General features: G+C 30.9%; 2 protein-coding genes across 3 annotated transcripts in view; one reads left to right on the forward strand and one right to left on the reverse strand.

Moving 5' to 3' along the window:
* The window catches only part of LOC134259256 (basal body-orientation factor 1-like), a 9,676-nt gene extending 5,763 nt beyond the window's left edge, over window positions 1-3,913 (reverse strand). The window contains exons 1-8 of the mRNA XM_062741856.1: window positions 3,790-3,913; window positions 2,512-2,628; window positions 2,142-2,265; window positions 1,723-1,932; window positions 1,480-1,560; window positions 1,216-1,286; window positions 727-940; window positions 141-412 (exon numbers count right to left, since the gene is read on the reverse strand). Of these exons, the coding sequence (XP_062597840.1) occupies window positions 141-412; window positions 727-940; window positions 1,216-1,286; window positions 1,480-1,560; window positions 1,723-1,932; window positions 2,142-2,265; window positions 2,512-2,628; window positions 3,790-3,833 (1,133 nt within the window). The 5' untranslated portion in view covers window positions 3,834-3,913. The remainder of the gene's footprint in view (window positions 1-140; window positions 413-726; window positions 941-1,215; window positions 1,287-1,479; window positions 1,561-1,722; window positions 1,933-2,141; window positions 2,266-2,511; window positions 2,629-3,789) is intronic.
* A 187-nt stretch (window positions 3,914-4,100) lies between these two features.
* On the forward strand, window positions 4,101-19,994 carry LOC134259257 (ectonucleoside triphosphate diphosphohydrolase 5-like). 2 transcript variants are annotated; one of them, XM_062741857.1, is made up of 15 exons: window positions 4,101-4,239; window positions 9,601-9,989; window positions 10,632-10,711; window positions 11,078-11,221; window positions 11,425-11,494; window positions 11,711-11,746; window positions 11,982-12,067; window positions 13,094-13,173; window positions 13,928-13,989; window positions 14,203-14,296; window positions 14,440-14,475; window positions 16,962-17,113; window positions 17,483-17,536; window positions 17,728-17,834; window positions 18,511-19,994. In XM_062741857.1, exons 2-15 carry the CDS (start codon window positions 9,644-9,646, stop codon window positions 18,595-18,597), a joined length of 1,434 nt encoding a protein of 477 aa, XP_062597841.1. In that variant the 5' UTR covers window positions 4,101-4,239; window positions 9,601-9,643; the 3' UTR covers window positions 18,598-19,994. The 2 variants fall into 2 exon arrangements, with proteins under 2 accessions (XP_062597841.1, XP_062597842.1); XM_062741858.1 differs by lacking the exon at window positions 14,440-14,475.
* The last annotated feature ends 2,741 nt before the right edge of the window (window positions 19,995-22,735 follow it).

A 22,735-nucleotide genomic window follows, 5' to 3' on the forward strand; every position in this document is an offset into this window, starting at 1 on the left:
TTTTACCGTTGTCAAGGTCAGTGAAGCTAATAAAATTTGGCTACTTGATTAGTTTTTATACAGCTTTGTAAAAAGAAATAAAAACTCCTCATTTCAACTGATTTGTAAGTTTTTGTAAATATATTTAATATAAAACATACTGATTAGCAGCGATTTCCATTCGGACTTGCTCCAGTGACTCTAGGAAGAACCTCTCAAGTTCTGTTCTTTGATCCAAAATATTTTTGGCCAGTCTCTTGACCTTGTTCATTTCCCTTGTCTTAAGGTCAATCACTCTTTGTAGTTTAGCAAGCTCTATTTTGGCAGCCTCGTTTTCAGTCCGGGCTTGCTGTATGATGGTTTTCCTCTCTGTGTTAAATTCTCGTGACATGTGGCTTAAAGACTTCTCCAGAGTTTGGGTTTTCTCCGTTAACTTTTAAAGAGATGTGATAAAATTATTTAATTAATGCATTAATTCACATAATTTTAATTTTGTATGGGTAGAAACAAGTCTTGCACAAGTTAATTATTATAAACTTTTAGAATATTATAATTGCACTTTATTTGCTGTACACTAATATTTTCAAAACTTAGGAATAACAAATGCATGTGTTGAAAATGTAATTTTGTAATGTTTTCTAACAATTCCAATAATTGTAATTTTGTATGTGTTCTCATCAATGACACACCCACAGTTGCCATCAACCCCCCCCTTCCACTTCTTTGATTCCATCTATAACTTCTCACCTGTCTGATCTGTTCTTTCTGTTGTTTGACCTGCACAATCTTCTCCTGGACCATCATATCATTTAGCTCTTTGTCCCCCCGAAGTTGTTCATTTTCCTCCTGAAGTTTGTCCCTCAGTTTCTTCAGTACCTCCCCTTCCTTCATATGATAGCTTAAGGCTTCTGACAAACGTACATTCTCTTTGTACACAGACTTTGTGGTTTCATCAAGGTTTCTACATTAAATAGAATTTAAATTGCATTCTTTTCAGGATATGAGATGAAGACTGTATGAAAGAATCACAAGAATACATATAAACATTCATCTAATATTTTTTTCACAATCCTACCGATTAAAACAAAGTTTCAGCCTCCAAAAAGGAATGTTTTAGAAAGAAATACAACAGAAATATAATTTTTATTCAATACACCTCTCTTAGAATTATATTTCCTGGTGGGTGCTATGAGCCAATATTTTTATGAATTCTGATACCTTATTTGAAATACTTACGATATTGCTTCAGTGTGAGCTCTTTCTGCCAATTCTGCTATTTTCTGATTGGCTTCTTGTTGTAATCTCATCTGAATAATTATAACAAAAGGATGATGATAAGACCACATATTATGGAAAATGTGATAAAGGCCAATAACTCTTCATATAAATACATTCATCTGGAGTTTCAGAATGATATGTTTAATTCTTTTCCAAAACAAGCCATGAATGCAGGTAGTTTGCACATATGATAATGTAAGTACATGCATGTACATGTATTACCTTTTCTTCAAAAAACTTCTGTTCCATTCTTGTTAGTGTACCCTTGTGATCACGATTAGCATTATACATAGCTTCTTTTATCTAAAAATTAAAAAAAATAAATTACATTTGCAGTCCAAGAGCATAAATATTATTCCTTCTTAATATTTCAAAACCCTGGACACTAAATATTCATAAAAAATACACTGGTACAGATATATATTTATTTTTTAAAAGCAGAAAAATCTTCCATCTCTGACTTACATCATCCAGCTCCTTCTGCATCTGACCTCTCTTCCTCCTGAATTCCTTGACCACTTTAAGTTCACTCTGCATCAGCTCCACCTCCCTGGTTTTCTCCGCTACTTTTTCTTCCAGTTCATTAATTTGTGTACTAAAGTCTTCAACAATATTTTCTTTTTCTTTTCTGTGTTCTTTTTTCAGTTCTCGGATTGATTGTTTTAGCCTTTCATTCTGTTAACAAAAAAAGTGTTTTTATCACACTGTCTAGCACAAGATCTATCCATTTCATAAAATCCATATTCTCAATCTTCATTTTCATTAGATGTACAGATAAGACTTATAATTTTCATTTAATCAAATGAACAAATCTTGCAGGAAAAAAATCTTTAGATTTTCCTCCCTGCTTTGTTTTGTATATAATTCCAAAAAAAGACAATGACCTCATTTTTCTTCTCTTCATCTTTTTTCTGTAGCAAAGTAAAACATTCTATTGTATCCTTTTCTGTAATTCTGATCATATCCTGAAGCTGGTCATTTTCTTTCACCAGCTGATTGGCATGCTCTCTGTTAAATCAAAGCAAAATCTTTAATCAGTGAATCATTTATCAGTGTATGTATATGTAATTTCTGAAAGTTTAGGATCAACATTCACACTATCATCCCTCAAGTTTGTTTTCTTTGACCACCTTGCAAAAATCGAAACACACAATTTTGCAAACAAAGAACATTATTAATCAATTTACATAACTGCATGAAAGTCTATAATATATGGCAATATGAACAATCATATATGATTTTTTTTCAGTTTACCTGTACTCCTGTTTGGAAGTCTCTGCAATCTCCAGTCGAGTCTCCCAAACTTTGGAGTTGGCTGCTGCAATCTTTGCAACCGACTCATTCTTCTTGGATCCTTTCTTTCCCTTTTTCCTGTTACAAAATACAAATTGCTCAAATGCAAAATGCAGCAAATAATTTTCTAAAGCAGGCTCATTTTTATTCATGATTGCATTGCACATTATTTACTATCTAATAATAGCTAGTGTATAAACGTGGGTAGCTTAATGGACATTATTTGATATAAATCATTTAGAAAAATTTATGTAAGGACTTGTGATTTTGGTAGACCCAGTAACTTTAATAAAGACATTTCAATTTCCATTAATAATCCAACAACAGTGCAGAAATGCAATGATCTGAACTTTAACTTTCCTTTTTTTTTTTTACATCAACAAATACCTTAATTTTAAAATGACCAATAAAAAAATGACATTTTATGACACTGATTGAAAAAAAAAATGCATGATCTTATTTCAATTTTTAAATTTGTAATGTCACACTGTGACACATCCACAGGGGAAAGGGGTGTGTAGCTAGTGCACAATACACTCAAGTTATTTTTCAAATCAGCTGCAAACAGAAAAAAAACATCTTGCTGAATATGAACATGCAAATTTTCCTTTCCCTCTGGTTAATACATTTACTTAAATAGCATCATTATATATTTCTATATGTCAACATGATTAATTATAAATGTCTGACAATTAAATTCTATCCTTAAATAAAATTGATATTATTTTTTTTTCTTTGTGAAAATGTTTCTCTATGCTGTATCCAAATCTGTTAGCAATGTATGATGTGTGATCAACACAAAAGCCCCGGCCATTCATTTCAGATAACGCAATCCAGCTCCCTATAACATCATTGAATTAAAGCATACACACTGAAGTAAAACATCATACTTGTGAAGGGTATTAAAAAAAACTTACCCATTTCTAGAAATGTGAGAATTTAACAAATTAAAAAAGAGATCAACAAATATGTACAACAGGGTTAACTACAAACATCGTTGCATGTTGTTACATCTGATATTTTCAATAAATTTATTCATTTAGCAAGTTCATTTCCCAATATATCTGATAATATATATATGATTTCAGTGAAGATTAAAAGACTGGGATAACTGATTTTTGTATGAATGATTAACGATTCATATCAAAACAAATAAATCTTATGTATGAAATTGCAATAAAATGTGTTTGAAAATCTTTGTTGAAGAACTAAAACTGATTTATGCAACAAATTGCGCACCCTTTCTTTCCTTTTCCCTTCCCCTTCTTGCCTTTCTTCGGCATTTTGCAGCAAATTAAAGAAGCCTAAACCATAAACACTTTTTCAAAAATCTCTCGTAGTCGACCTAGGCGGCCATATTGTTTTCCCGATGTTATGGTTACATCAGCCTCGAGGAAAATTATTTTTTGAAAATATTAGGCACAATTCTTTTTACCCTTTATTTTTTAAGTATTGAGAAATTTTTGCAATGTTTATATATGTAAATAATTTAAAAATTTAGGTAATAAAATATATTTATTCATTTCTTCTTCAAAGGTCATGGACATTCTTTACTTCCGGTCAATAGTAAACAAGCACGGCGGTTGTAAAAATAGAGTTACACGTCAGTCAGAACTTGATGACCACTTATACTGGCCTCTAGACGACCATATCCTGTGCTTTTATCGAAATCTAGACAAAAGAACGTAGGTAAATTATTGAGTGAATCAGAAATATTGGTAAATTCGACTCGGGTGATCCTGCCCTCATATTAAAAAAATATAGCCTATATAATATATATAAAAAAAAAAATAAAAATATCCGATCTTTTTAATGGTAGAACGTTCTAATTAAACTGTAGCTTTCTGGTAAATAAAATTCCGATGGCAAGAAACATCCGGCATTACAAAAGATAACGTTATTTACATCCATATTATAGCAATTAATGAAAAACTAATGTAATTTATACAGTAACACTTTTGAGGTATTTATCTTGTTTTTAATGTTAAAAAAGCTATACAATATTTGAGTATTTAACATGACAGATGATTTACCATGATCACAGAGAAGCTGTTAAAATGCATGCAGGTTGTTCAAGATGTGCGATGAAAAAAAGTTCATATATAAGAAACAGATGCCTATTAAACGTGGATTTTTTAAAGAGTAAAGATCTTATGATTAATAGCAGTGATTTTAAGCTAACTTTGTGGCAATCATGACTATGGTACGGTAACACGAGTAAGGAGGTAGACATATATAATCAATACGAGTATTCTTTGATAAGCCTATATCCCCCCTTTCATTTTTTTGCAAAGATATGATGTAGGCATTGATCATTGGGGCGTGTTTAGCCCCCCCCCCCCTCCCCAATTTCGACAGGCACGTTATATATAGTTTAAACCAACAAATGGATAAGTGCCAAAGTGGTAGCCTTGATAAAAATTTGGTACTAAAAACACAACAACCCCATTTTTCTTTTTTTGCTTGTCAAACTTTTTATGGGTTTGAAATTTAGCATAGGGCTAAAAGGTACAATATTTATGCGCACAAACTTAATATGCATCGTTAAAAAAAGAAGAAAGAAAAATTGATCCCATTTAAATATGATTCTTTTAATAAAAAAAGAACATTTTCATTGACTACATAACAAGGTATAGGGAGTATAATTTCATAAAAAGACAACAACAAAAAAAGATTTACAAGTGCCTGTGTGTTTTGAAAAGTAAGTTAATAAGTTATTAAAACTTCTATTTAGGCAGTGGGTTAAAGATCAAACAGTTTAATCATAGTGGCAGTAGAACTTGTATACATGGCAGCGTTTGTTTCAAGGCTACTGATAAGATTGAATATGATGCTCAGGGATTATTATTTTGTAGTTTGCAGTTATGATTCATTACATTGAAAATAATTATTTTAAAAAGACATTAAATGTGCCATACATGTACATCTAAAGCAGTGCTCACTTATACAAACTCACTATAGAAACGCTTTTTAAATGTAAAAAATTTCAAAAAGTAACTCTCATATACAATTTTAAACCATGCAAAATTAATGTTAATTATCAGTGCTTTTTACTGCTTTAAGTTGAATAACCTTTTCAATAAATAAGAAAGTGGAAAAGTCTAAAATATAACAATGATTTTAATAATACAAGTATTTCATTACAGTCATATTAAGTTACAGTGTATTTAATATTTAATATTTATATTGATGCAGTTTGTCTTTGAGTTATGACTTACAAAGGTTAATATTTAAATAATCACATTCTGGATATACACGGTATAGTTGAAAAAATTGGAGTTCTAAACATGATAATTAAATCATTGAAATCCAGTTATGTGCGACTCATTCGTGCATACATGGGACACACCACTTGGCACTTTTGTTGATTTAATCCTGTGCAGGTTTGTAACCAGTCATTGTTCTTTCACATTTGACTTATTATACCAGAGTGAGATGGTACATGGCATGGTACATGTTCTCAAACATTTTCCATAGAGTTTGGTGTTCAAGGCAGACCCCTATTTTCATTTGAAAAGTGGACAGGCTATGTACAAATCCTGTGGGGAAAAAATAAAAAAAAAATCTCTTAGAAAATCTTTTGATCACTGACAATGCTGTAATCCTGATTTAACACGATAAAATATTTCTTTTAAGAGTTAGAACCAACTATTTAAAAATACATAATTATGTAGATCATTAACGGCCAACGGGAACATCTCAATTTATTGGCACTTCACGATGCATTTATTATTTTATCAGTTTATATCAATTCAGCATAGATGTGAAATTGGTCGTTGTTTTAAAAATATTGGTAGAAAATTGTTTCCTTATTTTGTAAATTAAATAAGAAAATAAATTATGTACTACCGTGAAATATAATCGACAGCATTCAAGAGGTGTCACGTCGTAGTCAGCTGATGTCTGCAGTTAAAACGTTTCCATCGACTCCACAGCGTAAAGTTATAAGTTCCGAAGTAGTCAGTCGATATCATTTCGTCATAGAAGGCTTAGATAAGTGATTGATTTTTCTAATTTGTTGTTATTTCCTTAAAGAATGCAAAAAATCATGATGCGACAACATTGAATTCATTACAGGAAGTCTGTTTCTATACATCCCGGTGAGGGCGCTGCAAGCGCATGAAGATAATGATTGTGACGTCATAAGTCGGCAGTCCCTTCGTTTTAGGTCTATGATCGGATATACCCGAACCTTTGAAGTGACGAATGTATGACGTCAGATAAAAAGTTCTGTTGACTTAGGACGCAAACGCTAGTTTTATGGAAAAGAGATTGCATTAAATCGTTCTTTTCAAGTAAGTTGTTGCTATGTTTTAGCCACCATGTTGCTATGCACCGCAACATGTTTTCCGAGTTTCACGGAAGCAACCGACATAACTTCGTCAAAATTCGTAAGTTTACGGTGACGTCATTTGTATCATTTCCGAAGGGCAAGGTGAAGGCCGGTGTTGTGGCATGGTGGTATTTTTTTGAATAAGGTATTTTAAAGGCAAAATCATTTCGTTAAGATTTCGGTAAGAAACAATGTCCCTTTAATTTTTTTACTATTTTTGATTTATTCGCGCAAAGGACATTGGGTAGTGCAGGAATTCTGGGAATGTTGCACAGAGAAATTTGGCTGACGTATGTACAGATTTCAATCCGAATTTCCTCTGTTCATACACGTTAGTCTATTGAGCTCGCTTTGCGAGCGTCGCTTCTTGACGCTCGCTGCGCTCGCTATAAAAAAAAAAATTTAAAATATCCGATCTTTTTAATGGTAGAATGTTCAAATTAAACTGTAGCTTTCTGGTAAATAAAATTAAGACAGACATTTTAGCTGCAAATCCACCCATAGAAAAAAAAACTGTAATTACAGTAACACTTAGTCTTTTTTGTTGCCAAGGATGTATTTTTTTTTTTTTTTACATCATGTGCATTCCTTTGCCTAACCAATGACAGGGTTTTAAACTAACTTTTAATCCTTGATCGCCATGTGGGCTACTAAACCTTGCAATTCTGGGGCCCACATCAAAATTTTTTTGCCCACAAATTATGACGCCTAGCTTCTATTGAATAAAAATACAACAACCCCATTTTTCGTTATTTTTTTTTTATCATATGCTTCGTCTTTCTTTTCTATCTGTAGAAACATTATGCATGACTTATCTAAATTTGAAGTTTGAACTCTTTTCAGTGGCGTAGCGCCCTTTACGCAAAAACGCAAATGAATACACAGATTTTTCACCAAAAAAAATAAAAATAAAGAAAAAGTTGTCGTAAGTTCAATAAAAAGATTAAAGTAAAATAAGTTATATCAAAAGATATTTTTAATCCAATATTACCTGCTAAATAGATTAAAAGAATATATTCAGCTTCTATCTAAGATCTTTGATACAGAGTATATATATATATAATTTTTTTTTTTTTTTAAGAATTTCGAGGACGAATTTCATAATTGTGTCAATTCAAGCAAAAGCAAATAATAATCCAAACTACATGTATGTTATTTACTAATTCCCCTAATAATCTCTTTAAACCAAAGGTACCTGCGTTGTATATGTACTTTACATGTTATATGAAAACCATTGATTTGTACCATGTAACAAATTGAGAATATTCAAGTTTTTTGTGTTGATATACCTGTATATAGAATTCATTTCACGTTTATCATTAAAAAAAAAACAGGGAAACAGGAATAAATTTTATAGCAACTACTACAACATTGAATTTTTTGTCAAAAATTTTCCAAGGTTTCCCTGAAGTCCATAATAAATTCTTTTTCGTCAGTAAATTTCAAAATAGTTTTTTTTTTGTAATATAATTAAAAAATTGCTAAAAATAAGGAGAAAAAAGTTTGAAAAATTAGCCAACTTTACGAAAAAGCGAAATGTTCTTGTGAAAAATTATTGGGAAAATATGAGTTATAGCATCCTTAAAAAGTCAACGTTTTGTGAGTTCGGAGCCCCACACATATTACAAGATTTTCACTGTTGAAAATTTATTGACTTATTTCATGAAAACAAGAAATGCTTTTAGAAAAAGGAAATTTGGGGAGTTGTATGTATTGTCAAAACTCGGCAAGTTTTTGTTAATATTTAGTATATTAGAACTACAATTGTAAAAATTGAACTATTTTAAGGTTGTTTTCTAATGTATAAAACCCTTAAAATGCATGAGCTTCCGAGGGCTTCGCCCCCTGGGCCCCCACCAGGGCCCTGCCCTGGACCCGCTGGGGGCCTAAAGGCGGCCCCCAGACCCCTTGCCTTTCTGAATACAGTTAGTAATTCGCTAGCTACACCACTGCTTTTGTTTAAAAAGATTGACATGGTTATTAAACATCATAGATTCACATGGCAGGTATTTTCACAGATACAACAAAGATACTTTTTGGTTTGTTGGGCTTATTGATGCGTCGATGCCCCATTGTGTCCGTCACAATCACTCGAACGCTTTATGTGTAAGTACTTCTCACTGGTAAATATAAAGCACTTGACTGATTATGAAATTTTTAAAGAGAAAAATACGGAACATTCGGACAAAATTGAAAAAAAAAATTATTATCGTAAATTTTCTAATCGCCATGTGGGCTACTTGAATGTAATTTTAAGTCGCCCACAAGGAATATTGATCGCAAATTGTGAGTGGGCGACTGTTAATTTCAAATCCTGAATGATAACTGTTCTTGAAATACTTTTAATTATTTTCGAACCATTGTTGTAAAAGTAAAAAACAGCAAGCCCAATTATATACTAAGTTATGTCCCTTTTTAGTTATATACTGTATACAGGGAAATTTTCGCCCCCGTTTCATTTTTGCCCCTTTCGCTCTCTTTAAGATTGATTGAATTCAAAGAACACAACACAATTTCTTAAACAGAACTTTGACTGGGTGAATTTAAAATGGGGCAAAATTGATTGCAAGTGCAAAAGGGCGAAAATAACACGGGGTGAAAATAACCCTGTATTCATTAAGTAAAATATTGGCAAAAACTGCGACATTGAAATTCCAAAAAAGGTCATCTGGAACCATAAATCATAGAACCTTTCAAGATATATATTTATATTTCAGATATTTTCAAACATGTAGGAATTAAAAGCAATGATGCAGAAAGATGTTCAATACAGCCCCACGCTACAGCATGTATCAGCTCCGTGGAAGAATCAGTGGATTTCTAGCAGTTGTGTTAGTGGTTGCTCTAATTCTTGTGGTTACTGGATATGATGATTTTAAACACAAATTCATCAGGACTTCCATTTTTAAGGACAAGAAAAATCCATATGTATTTAATGGAGAGGCAACATTGAATGTGCCACATGAACAGTTGAAGGGAAATAATGGATTTGCACAGGTCACTCCAGAGTATAGTGTCAACAATGATAAGGATATATATGCTATTGTGTTTGATGCAGGAAGCACTGGATCAAGAGTTCATGTATTCAAATTCGAAATTACAAAAGGTAATACACTGTACATCTACCAGGGCTCTCAGTCCTTTTTTGGTACAGGGTCTGAGTCCCTTTAGATTGGGAAAAATATCAATGTTTTGAGTCAGATTGGGAAATTTTACTCTAATAATGATGTTAAAAAACAAATAAAAGATGAATTATTGATTGTTCTAATGTAAAGAAAAAAAACAACACAATAATTTCAACTACACATTTATTTTTTTTACTGAAAATGTATACTGGCATACAGTTTGTGATATTGTGAATTTCTAGATAAGTAAATTTTGGGAATTTTGAAATTGGGACATGTCCGTTTATAGGACCCAAATCAGAGAGATTGACAGCCCTATCTACATGTATTTATATTAGAATTTTCAACAAATTAATTAAATATTCTGAACACTTGATCATGGGGACATATTTGTGAACTCTGGTACAAGGGGTGTGAAGGATTGGAGGTAGGCTACAAGTGTATGTTTAGCAGACTGTAGAAAAAAAAATTATGAGGAGAGTCATGAGAAATATATATTTTTATTATTTGAATTTTTAAAAATAATTCATTAAAATATTTCATAATAATTATGATAATGTGGTTACATGTAATGTGATTATTTGCAGATTATAAATATGTTGTATTTCTTTTTATATTGCTAGGTGGTCTGTTGAGATTAGACAAGGAACTTTTCAAGACAACCAAGCCGGGACTCTCAGCTTATGCAAATGATCCTCGTTTAGTGAGTTTTTTTTTTTAACTTTTCCAATGTAGAACACTATTTAAATGAAGCTTAAAAACAAATCCAAGCACTTACCTGAAGCCTGTAATTATTATAAATTAAGTTTTATATGATGACAACCACCACAATGTCATTACAATTTTTTTAATAAAAAAAGACTGTCACTATTCCAATAGTTGTAATGAATAAAATAATGCATTTAATAGTAAACAAAAAGTAGCAGCATATAATTGTGCAAAAAAAATTCTCCTTTTATAATGATGATACAGATTTTTTTAAAAATTATCGTAAGTACATCATGTGCATTTGTTTCTCTGTGCTTGTTATCATAAAAAATTTTAACTTGGAGAGCTTTGTTAATTTTAGGCAGCTGAGTCATTAAGGCCAATGGTAATTGAAGCACTAGCTTTTATTCCAAAAGCTAAGCAAAGGTCAACACCGATAACTCTAAAAGCTACTGCGGGACTCCGTCTATTGCCCGAAGGGTCAGCTGACAACATTCTTAATGAGGTAAAATTAATTCAAACATTAGCTATACAAATGAAAAAAAGTGCTTGAAAACCAGTACTATGATAGTAATAATAATTTTATCACTACCAGGGGAGGGGGGGGGGTACTTGAAAGCAGTGTTTTTAAAATGTGTTTTAAAATCCCTAAATTGAAACGAAAAGTAATGTTTATTTTAGAGTAATAAGCAGATTTTAAATTTTTAGGTAACACAGATGTTTAAAGAGTACCCATTTCCTATAGGTGAAATAAGTATAATGGATGGAATAGATGAAGGTTTGTGTTCATACATTTGTACAATTTAGCTTGATGCTTTGTAAAAGTGTGTTTTTGCAATATGTTTCTTCATAGTTTGGCAGAATTATTTTATACAATAAATTAATTATTATAATTAAAATTATTTTTGAAATAAGAACATTAGAGATTATGCAGATGTAAAGAGCTTTATAATGCTTCAACCTATTATAAATCGTAGATGTAATAATTTTGCAGGAATTTTCAGTTGGATAACACTGAATTATGTAAAAGGTAAGCTTTTTCTTGTGATTGTTTCATTTTAATTTGCAGTACAAAATTGCTTTTCTCTTCATCAAAAGCATTTCTGGTTAACAGAAATTAGACGGATAACTAAAAAGTGCAGGATAAGGAATTTAAGACATAAGATCAGTACATTTGAATCTTGAATAATTAAATGCAAGAGATTATTTCTCTTTCTAAGAGTTAAGCACATGTAATACTCTAATGCCTTTACATAAATTGACAGGTACCCTCACTAGTGGCAACAAAACTGTAGCTGCTCTAGACTTAGGGGGAGGATCTACACAGATTACATTTGTTCCTCAGCACAGGGTAAATTTTAACTACCGTAAATCTGGAAATTTTTATATAGATTATAATTTTTAAGGTATTTCGTGTGTATTGCATTCGCAAAAATATTTTGACTGATTTTAAAAATTTTAAATAGTTAAAAAGCACACAGAATTTTTTTAGAAAACGATAAAAGTGAAATAAACCAAATTCACAAGACTTAGTGAAAAGGAGACGGTCATTGTGCACATTTACAGTTTTTGAAGAGTTATCTGCCAAGTTTGATGATGGTTTGACAAGCTGAAGAAGAAAATTTTTGATTTCACAAAATTTCTGCGGTAAATAATTTATTTTACTTTATATTTTAATAAAGAGAGGAGTTTATTTTATCATATTTTCACCAAGAGATTTCTTTGAAATTCAAATTCAAATTACTTTTTACAATATCTTATAAAAACATGCACTGCCCATAGACTTCAATGTATAATTCAAAGTGATATTAATTGGACAATAATCAAAATTTTGTAAATTCCTTTGGTGGAGCATTTTCATTTGATAATATCTTCAAATTGCTACCATGATTAAAAATATTGGACCGTTCATTTATTAGGTACAAAATATGGTCGTTATACATTGAATACCTTAATGGACAAATTAAAATAGTTTGCTTCTTCTGGATGTACATGTACACATGTACATTGTATAAATACATTTTATTCTAAAAAGAGATATGATAGAGATTATAAATACAGTAAAGCTCGGTTTAAACGAAGTCACTGGGACCTTTGAAATTACTTTCTGTATTTGTAATTCATTCTATCCGTATAAGGAATTCTTTAAATTTATGTAGTTGGGGATCCGAGATAACTTCACTATATCTGTGAATTCGCAATAACCGAGTTCGCACTAAACAAGTTTTACTGTACATGTATAGGTAGAGCAAGAGGATTTCATTTGTTTTGTATACTATTTCTGTATGACGGCATACTAAAGACATCTGTACCTTTAGAGTATTTTGAATAGAAATTGATTATGAGTGTTGAAGATATGATTTTTTATTCTATATAGGAAACCATGAAAGCTGTTCCAAAAAACTTTACAAGTAAAATTACACTGTTCAACAGAAGTCACAAGTTATATACACACAGGTAATTTATCATTCATACAGATGATAATGAAGGGTTGTTTACCCAGCGTTTTTTTCCCTTATATAACTGGTACCGATAAACGGCACCGTTCCCAATGCCAAAAAATGTTAATTTTTCCCAATTCTGTGACTAAAAATTCCCAATTCAACTGTGATGCAACAGACTACGACGACATCGTATTTCTTGTTAAATGAAACAGTGTACAAGTTGACTAATTGTTTCACTTCCGCTTAAATCGAAAGTAGAGAAAGTCGTAATTTGGCAGGACCTGTGGTTTAGACAGCGTAGTGTCATACATTTTGACAAATTGAAAGCATGAAAATGTGAAAACATGGGACGTTGATATAAAAAACAATAAGTACTTGTTGCTTATTCTTTAAAACAATAAGTAATAGGTAATTAATTTGGAATAAACGCAAAATACGTTGCATTTGCATAAATGAGAAAATTCTCCTGTTTTTCTTCTATGTTATTTTTCCCAATTGAACCGGTACCGGACCCTTTCCCAATGGGTGGAAAAAGTCGCTGTTACCATATAGAAAAGCACTGAAAACTGAACTACACTGTATCTGCTCACTATAGTCACTCTGTTAAGAGAAATGATCTTTGAGCAGAGTTTCAGTTTGTGATTCAGTGATTTATAACATGGAACATCTGCCCTTTCATTTTGATTAATTTATGTTTCTTTTGACTTTTATGGATGTAAGATTCAGATATTTCAGTTTGTTTAACTGAGTGAAATTTTGTCTTGTAGCTATCTTGGTCAAGGCTTAATGTCAGCAAGATTTTCTCTCCTATCCAATGATAAAAAGCCAGGTAAAACATGGAATTTACTTGCTTTTGCATCCTTTAAGTGCAGTAACTGTTGTGTATATACTGTTTATTCAAATGGAGTAGATTATATTAATTGTAACTTTGTTTTGAACATACATGTACATGTAAAAAAAATTTTTAATGGCATTTGTCACAAAATATCAATGTTTCAGATTAAGTTACTCAAGAAATAAATGTAATATCTATTTTCGATAGATGAAGTGGCAAATTCTACTATACTCTCTAGCCCCTGCTTACCACATAAATTCTCAGGACATTTTAGATTAGGATCACGAAAATTTCAAGTACGGTAAGTAAGCAAATAACCTTGGTTCTTTCTGAAGCATAGTTTAGTTTTTAATGTTGGCTAAGCCATACAAAGTAGAGTTTATGAATATAGTAGTGCATATATTACAGTCATACATACAAATATGGCCTTGTTATTCTTCTCAGGGGAACCAGAGAACATGATCACAGTGTTTACTACAGGTTTGATTCCTTGATAAAAGCTATGCACTCACATTATCCCATATCATCTTCCATTTTGTTGGTAACATACAGTTTTATTTTTTTCTTAATATGGATTTCTGAAATAAAATTTCACAACTACAGGTATAATGTTTTTTTTTAATTTGAATTATATATTTTTTAACAATACCCATAATCTTCCCAGACTTTCCATGGAATGAAAGTGAATCTTTGTGTGATGGTCCTTATCTTCAATTAAATAAGTTCTAACATATTAAGTATGAGGATTTTTTCCATAAACAATTCTTAACCTTTTTGGCATGAATTAGACTTTGTTACACCCTTTGAAGTTTTAAATATGCAAATGCTTCAAGAAAAGATGCTAGTAAATCAAATGTTACAGAGAACGGTTGAATTCTTTTGATCATAGACTGGGTATGACAGTAATATTTGGTCCAACATTAAAATTATTTTCCTACTTATATATTCTCAAAACAGCTCATTAAATTTTGGGGTACAAAAGTACACACACACATTGATAGTGCAGTCTTGATTTGTCAATATGTGTTGCATGCAAGTGGAGGGTGTAACAAAACAGTTGTATACTGAGGTTTGGGCAACATGAATTTAGTGCTAGATCTTTAGTGAAAAAAAAATGTCTGTAGCCAAATATATTTGTCTTCTTGTCCAACATACACTGAATGTTTTATTGAAATTCAAAAGTGGGTGGTGTTTTCATGTATATCTTGGGTTTTGATTGTATACTTACACAGGAAGAAAGGGGCATGAAATGTTATAGATTTTATTCCAATATTTTATCAAAATCTAAAGGGTACAACTCTTGAACTGTTTAAAATTTTGATGTTTGTCTGTCCTTTGTTTACCTGTATTCATCAATTTTTTCTGTTTAAAATTTTTCATGTCTGCCTTTTGTTTTTCTGTATTCCTGATTTCACTTTTTTTTTAATTTCCTATTAAATATAATTAAACATACATGACAGAGACTCCATCTTTGCTAAAGTTAAAGGGGCTTTGTGAAGTCAAGGTTATACTTAGCGATCATAGATGATATACATAATATAGCCACTAAAAGAGTTATTTGTTTGCTACAAAACTATAATCAATGAAAAGGGTTTCTCTTGCACTTACCGGTAGTTTTAAGGTTGATTTTAACTATATCAAATCTCTGTTGGTTGAATATATGTAATGATTTATATCAATCTGAAGTTATCTCTATATGTTGGATTTTCCTCTGCATGTCTATAAACCTTAACTTCTCTACTTAAGGATGTTTTAAATTTTAAAAAAAGCTTTTCTTACGATCAGCATAACAGATTTATAACTCTTAATGAAAGATGTATGCAACTTTTTAGAATCAACAAATAATGACTGAAGAACCAAAATAAAAAAACTATCGATTTTTATTGATTATACTTGTACTCCATTTGTGATTTCATTTTTGCTACAGAAACATTAAATGATATTGTTATAAATCAACAAAAGTTATGCATTGCACATACCCTGAACATGTACTAGTATTATACTGGTATATATTTAATACAAAAATGTCTGATTGACGTGTCCTTCCTATTTTTGCTGGAATGGGGTTTTAACTCAAGACTGGGAGAAAAGGAAAAAAAATTACATGTCAGTTTGTACTATTACTGGTGGCTAGACATAAAGAAACATGCCAGTATTGGTCAGTTGTGTTACTTGTATAACTAGACAATGGGGATGGGGGCTGTGTAAAATATTGTAAAATTAAAGATAGATATGACATTCATTTCTAACTCCCTTAAATCAACATAAAACAACTTTTTTAACAGTGTTCGATTTTCCTGAATCTGAATTAGTGAAAACTAATTAAGTTTTTAAGGCTTGCTATTAAATGCTTTTTATACAAGCTCAGCATTTTGCTTGTTGATATTTTTAATGTGAGCATTGATAGAGTTTTGTCATAAGTGATATAAAACAAAAAATATAAAGCACTTTATCTTAGTTTTTAGTTCACCTGAATTGAAACCTTTAGTGAGTTTTTCTGATCACCTGTTATCCGGCATCCAGCCATCTGTATGTCTGTTTGTAGCCTTTTGTCAGTAAACTTTTACATTTTCAACTTTTTTCCAAGAACCACTGGGCTAGTAGTTTTAAGCTGGTACAAAGCATTCATATGTAAAGCCAATTCTAATTTCTTAAAATGAAGGGCAATTTTAATCCCTTTTCATAGGGAGAAATAATCAAGGAAATTTAAAAAAAAAATAGGGTGAGATCATTAAAAAAATCTTCTCAATAACCACTGGACCAGAAAAGCTGAAAATTAGCTGAATTTAGCTTCCCGGGGATTCTAATTTGTTTTACTAAAGATATACCATAAAAAATATACACCTCAATCTACCATAAGCATTCAGTAATTGCCTTTAATTGGTCATCTAGTAGGTGATGATGTTTTACTTCAGCCCTTTTTAATACATGTAGTCTACAATTTGTCTATTCTATATTTTACACAGTGCCCTGACCAATGGCAGCTCTTTTAATGCCTGTCTGAAGGATGCCGTTACCTTTGTGGATAATTATATGGTAGACGTTAAAGAACTTAGTAATGCAGATATCTACATCTTCTCGTATTTCTTTGATAGAGCCAAAGATGCAGGGATTATAGGTAAAAGAAATTCATCAATTGATCAAAAAATTATCCTTATACATACCGGTATCTCATGTAGCATGAATCAGAATTTTATTTTTGGGTGATAACTGTTTTTATTGTGGTAAAAATGTTTAATTTGTTTAACATGTATCTGATAGACTGGTACTGTTAGACTGACACAGAAGAAAAAAGTACAAGCAAATATTTATGAATCACAGTTTTCTGAGCTTTAAATTTTGTTCATAGATAATGATTCTTTTTAAATTTATTCATTATCTTTCTCTTAAAGTATAATGTAGCTCTTTTACATAGCCCATCAATATTTTACACATGTACATCATTAAGAAAACTGTTTTAAAATTTTTTTCCCTTTTCTCATTGCAGCAAAAAATGGTGGAAAGATGACTGTAAAAGATTTCAGAAGAGCAGCCGAGCATTGTAGGTATTCTGAATGATAAGATGAAATGGGAGATTTATCAGTGAATGACGCAATCAAATGTGAAATTTAAATAGTTCAATGAAATGCACTTGGTTTTTTAAAAGAAATATTTTAATGCACGTGATTGATTGTAACAGGGCTGAAGATTTTGTGCCAGTTTTCAATATGAGCCTAATTTTTATTGAAACAGATTTTTCCAAGCCTTTAGTGGATCATCCATATTTGGGGATGGACTTGACCTACATTTATGCTTTACTCCATGATGGCTACCATATACGATCAAACAAAGGACTGGAGGTGGGCCTCAGTGACAGATACATATTGTTTCCAGTGCCTTAAAAACTGAAAAATCCTTAATAAACTTAGTACAATTCTCAGTTAACCTTGGACTTTCAGTAAGGCGTGGCATTCTCGGCACTGTGTAATAAGGGTCTGTCAAATAGCCGATAGATTCTCATTGGTTAAAAAATTAATAACATCAGGAACTTTAAATTGTTGCTGACAAGGAGATGACCTAAGCCCCACCTTTTTGCTGTAAGAGATGCTGTATTGGATGATGTTACACTCGTTGACATTTGCCGAATTTCTATCCCATGTATATTTCAAAAGTGATTGAAAGCTGTGTATAAATTTCAAACACTAATTATGTAATGTCGAGAATACCAATCATACAGCTTACTGAAAGTCCAAGGTTAGCTAAAAATTGTACTAAGTTAACAATGTCAAAATCTTAATTCATTAGCATGTTGAATGGATTCATTAGTCCAGCAGGTTTGATACTGTGGTGATCTAGAAAAAAATTAACAAACATGCATTAAGTACAAATGTTTTATTTTAGAGGAGTTATTTTAGTGTGACTTGTGTTATTTGTATCAATTAATAAGTGCAAGTTTTTTTTTAAATCAATATGCTATTAAAATGAAGAATTTTAAACTATCAATATATAAATAATTTAAGAATTATTTCTTTTCAGGTGATTAAGAAATTGAATGGAACAGAAATAAGCTGGGCTTTAGGATCTGCATTTCATTTACTATCAAGCATGGGTTTAGCTAGATAGTGTTATCATTCCATGACTCAAGTACTTATGTAAATGTTTGCCAAGAATTGTAATTGTGTTACCAGATTTATAGTTGATGTTTTATTTTTGTCCCCTTTTTCTTCTTCAGACTAAAAATTTATCTGAACTTCCATAAAAAAAACTATATTGAGAGTTACAAACATGTTACATCATACTACATTGCATTTCACAAATTGCAACAGCTTTGATATGTTTTGAGAATTTTTTTTTACTCCATATTTTGGTAGTGGTCAAGTTATTTTCGAAAGAGCGATCCTGATAATTCACAATATTTCCACCACATTGCTAAATTCATGAGCTTATCAATCTTTGTACATTTACATTGTAATTGCATTGCTGAAAGTTGTTTGTTAGGGAGGGGGTAATGTTCAAAGTTATTGCTATCATATTTCAGCAGGAGTTAGGTACTGGTATGAAAACAAAGTCATTGTATGTATTTTGATGTTTCAAATTGACAAGACAATTCAACGACTTTTGATATTTAGAATAGTTAAGGCAAGTAGAAAAAAAAATTAATGCAGAATAAAAGGGCATGAGGGTTAAATAACATTTTGATCTCTATCCATTGAAGAAAGAATGCAATGTATATAAATAAAATAATAATCTATTAGCACAGATTATATAATATATTATTGTGATACTTTACAATTATGATTGAAAAGTCCCATTTCTAATTTATAAATATTCAGTATATAGTCAGTATATACAGTATATATTGATCTATACAATGTCAGTATTTATCATGTAACTCTAAAGGCTTGTGAATGTGAGTGTTTCATACTTTTTAATTGTGAACATGTTTACTTGAAACATTTTGTTAATATTCACTTTTCCTTAATGTGCTTGATTTGTCCTCTACAGTGTATGTCTAGATAATTTGTTAACTTGCTTTGGTTTATTTTTTGTGTGGTTTAATTGTAATGCATTTATGACACATGTACTGTACCAGAATATCACATTATTGTAAAATAATTTGTTCTGTTTGATGTGTTTTTATATATGTAATTATCTTATTTTTTCTGTTCCTTAAATGAGGGTTTTACAGTATTTTTTCTTTCCATTTCTGCATTATGTGTCAACTCAACTTTGTACCATTTTCAAGTTTCACTTGAATGCATGCTATACACATTTAATGTGGCATAGGTGTTCAAGTTCAAAAATGTAATCTTGCATTGCAAACATGAATTCCTCTCAAAAGAAAGCACAAAACCAGTACTTAGAAAATGGGTTGTTTGAGGGATATCCATTGTACCATGCTGGCTTTTTCACTGGTGATGTATAGTTTCAAATATTTGAAGCAAATTGTGTCAATAAATTGTCTTTCATAAAATGTAAAATTTGAAGTTTATGATAAAATAATATCCTGGTCAGAAGAACATTGGCTGATTTTATTGTTCATATTCAGTTAATTTTGGGGCAGATGTTTGGAAGTCTTGATAATTCAAAGATGTAAGTCATTAAACAATTGTCAAGAAATATTACAATGTTTGTACATAATACTGAAAGCCAGTTTTAATTTAAATTCAGGAAAATAACTTTGGATGTTTTTTTTTTTTTTTTTTAACTGTTATTACACATCTTCTTATCCGTTTACGAGGGTTGTCCACAAAGTTCGTGGACAAGCTAAAAATTAATCAAAAATTGTGTCATGGATATTTATTATTGGCATATTTCTAATCCTTTACTAAATGTGAATTGAAAAATGTAAAATTTTATTCAATTTCAAATGTTTAATTACAGTTATAGCTCCATAATTAGACTTGGAATGGAGACCCGGAGCAGCGCAAAATTTTAATTGAAAAGTTATTTATCACTAAAATTTCATTTGTATTTTATAAAATTCCACGGAAATCTGGATTACTTTTACATTATGATATTGACAGTAGTTATCATGTCAAACCTGCAAAATTTGAACTTTCAGAGTTTCAAAATGGCTGAGCAATCCGGGTTAGAACATATTAAGACAGAATCAGAATTGTTCAAAAAAGGGACATTTTCGGAATAGGTGGAGCAGAAAGCAGTGATAAAATTATGCGTAAACATCAGAAAAACACCTACAGAGACCCATAAGTTCTGTAAACAATTGGGAAAACATAGTAAAAGAGGATGTTCATTAGTATTTAAGTGGCAAATAATATTTTCGGACGGAAGGAACAGTTTACAGGATGACATGTGTGAAGGAAAACCATCATTCCGAGATTGCATTGCTGTAAAAAATGAATTTTGTAACGTGACTTTGCCGTATTTCCATAAATAAAATCGTTTTTACGTGGACAGAGGTTGGATGATTTGCAGGATATTAGACAGGCATTAATAAATATTATTTTACGTATGAAACCTGGACATTTTGTGCACATATTTATGAATGGTTAAAAGCAACATAAGAAATGTATTGAGTTAAACAGTGACTATGTTGAGAAAAGTAACATGTACTCGTATTAAGCCTTTGACGTCGGGCAACGTCAAGAATTTTGGTTTTACTGCTCCAAGTATGAGAGTGTGTCTTTTTTTATATCTGATAAAAATATAACTATTTGTGCTTTGTTTTTGTTGAAAACTTTTATATAATTTTAACAAATTAAATGAAACATGAATTTAATAAAAAATAATAGTTTCATAAATTTTATCAATGTTTGTCAGTAATTATCAATGTTCACGAACTTTACGGACAACCCTCATAAATGGAAGAAGTAAAATTAAAGCATTAACCAATCTTAAATATTTAACATTTTTCGTAATGAGAACCTACAAAAAATGTAAAAGTATTAGAGAATTTAAACTTTTTTGATATAGAAACCATGGTTATCATAATAAAAAGGATCCATGAGTATGTTCATTTTAAAGGAAGAAATGCAGTTCAGGGTTCTTTTCAAAAGCATGCTGACATTTATTCACGTGTATTCATGTGTATACATTCACACTGACATTATAACTCTAAATAAAATTTCAAAAAACATAAAAACAGGTTTGTTTCTTTTAAAAACAGTGGTTTTAGACTGTTGACAATATTAAGTTTTTTGTGATAATATTTATTTAATTCAACACCCATAACCCCCCTTTTCAAACCAGCTCGCCTCCCTATTGTCAATACTTGCCAACATTCATATACTGCAGATTCATGTTTGTTTGTGAGAAACAAGAATTGGAAAAAATCTTTCTAAGTATCCTCAAGGACATTGGGGGCATAATTGATAATTTTAAATAATATGCAAGTATAGTTTCTTCAACTTTGCTCACATATATCATATCCCCTTGGGGAAGAGAAACAAAATCAAATCAAAGCTGTGCATGGGAATATGCTGGGGAATAAACTTAACCTTTAAGGACACCAGTACCATAGAAGAAGATCTTCAAAGAATTAATGCAGTTTCACTGTATAATCAATGAAAAGGGTTAAGATAACAAACAGAATCAAATTAATCAAATCTGTAAACAAGACAAATCTGTAAACAGCAAGAGCATAAATACAGACTCCAGAAATGCCAGAGGTGGGATATATAGGAAGGAGTAAACATCCTCTACTGACCGGTCACACCCACAGTGAGCCCTATGTATTGATCAAGTGGATGGAACATACCATAGTCAAATTTAGATCAAAGGTCTAATAACAATTAAATTGAAATGAAGCAAGTCAATTAAAATATGACACAGTGCTGGGTTGTATTTGCTAATAAAGTCATTATAAAGACCACAGAATTAACAAAATATGCTGCCTTTTAATAAGGTTGCAATTCCGCATGTTGAAATCCCTGTAGCATCAACTTAGAAGAGAATGACCTGCCATGGTTTAAAAATAAGTATTTGCTAATAAAGTCATAAATAAGAAAATGATATAAACATTCATTTTTCATAGAATTTTACAACTATATGCTGCCTTTTAATAGAGGTTGCTAATACATACGAGGGCCGTTCAAAAATTTTGAAATCCCGTTATGAAATTTCACAGAAATAGCATCAACTTATAAAGAGCAAAAATTTTGTATTTAAAAAACTAAAATTATCGGAATGTTGCCATGGTTTAAAAATAAGCCACAAAATTTAACATTTATTTTCTATAATTTGCAACATTTTTCATTTTCTCAAATATATCTTTAAATTGTTCTATTATTATGTAAGC

This window comes from Saccostrea cucullata, unplaced genomic scaffold, assembly GCF_032062105.1.
Source record: "Saccostrea cucullata isolate Sc308-1 unplaced genomic scaffold, CSIRO_AGI_Scuc_v1 ctg490, whole genome shotgun sequence".
Lineage (NCBI taxonomy): Eukaryota > Metazoa > Mollusca > Bivalvia > Ostreida > Ostreidae > Saccostrea > Saccostrea cuccullata.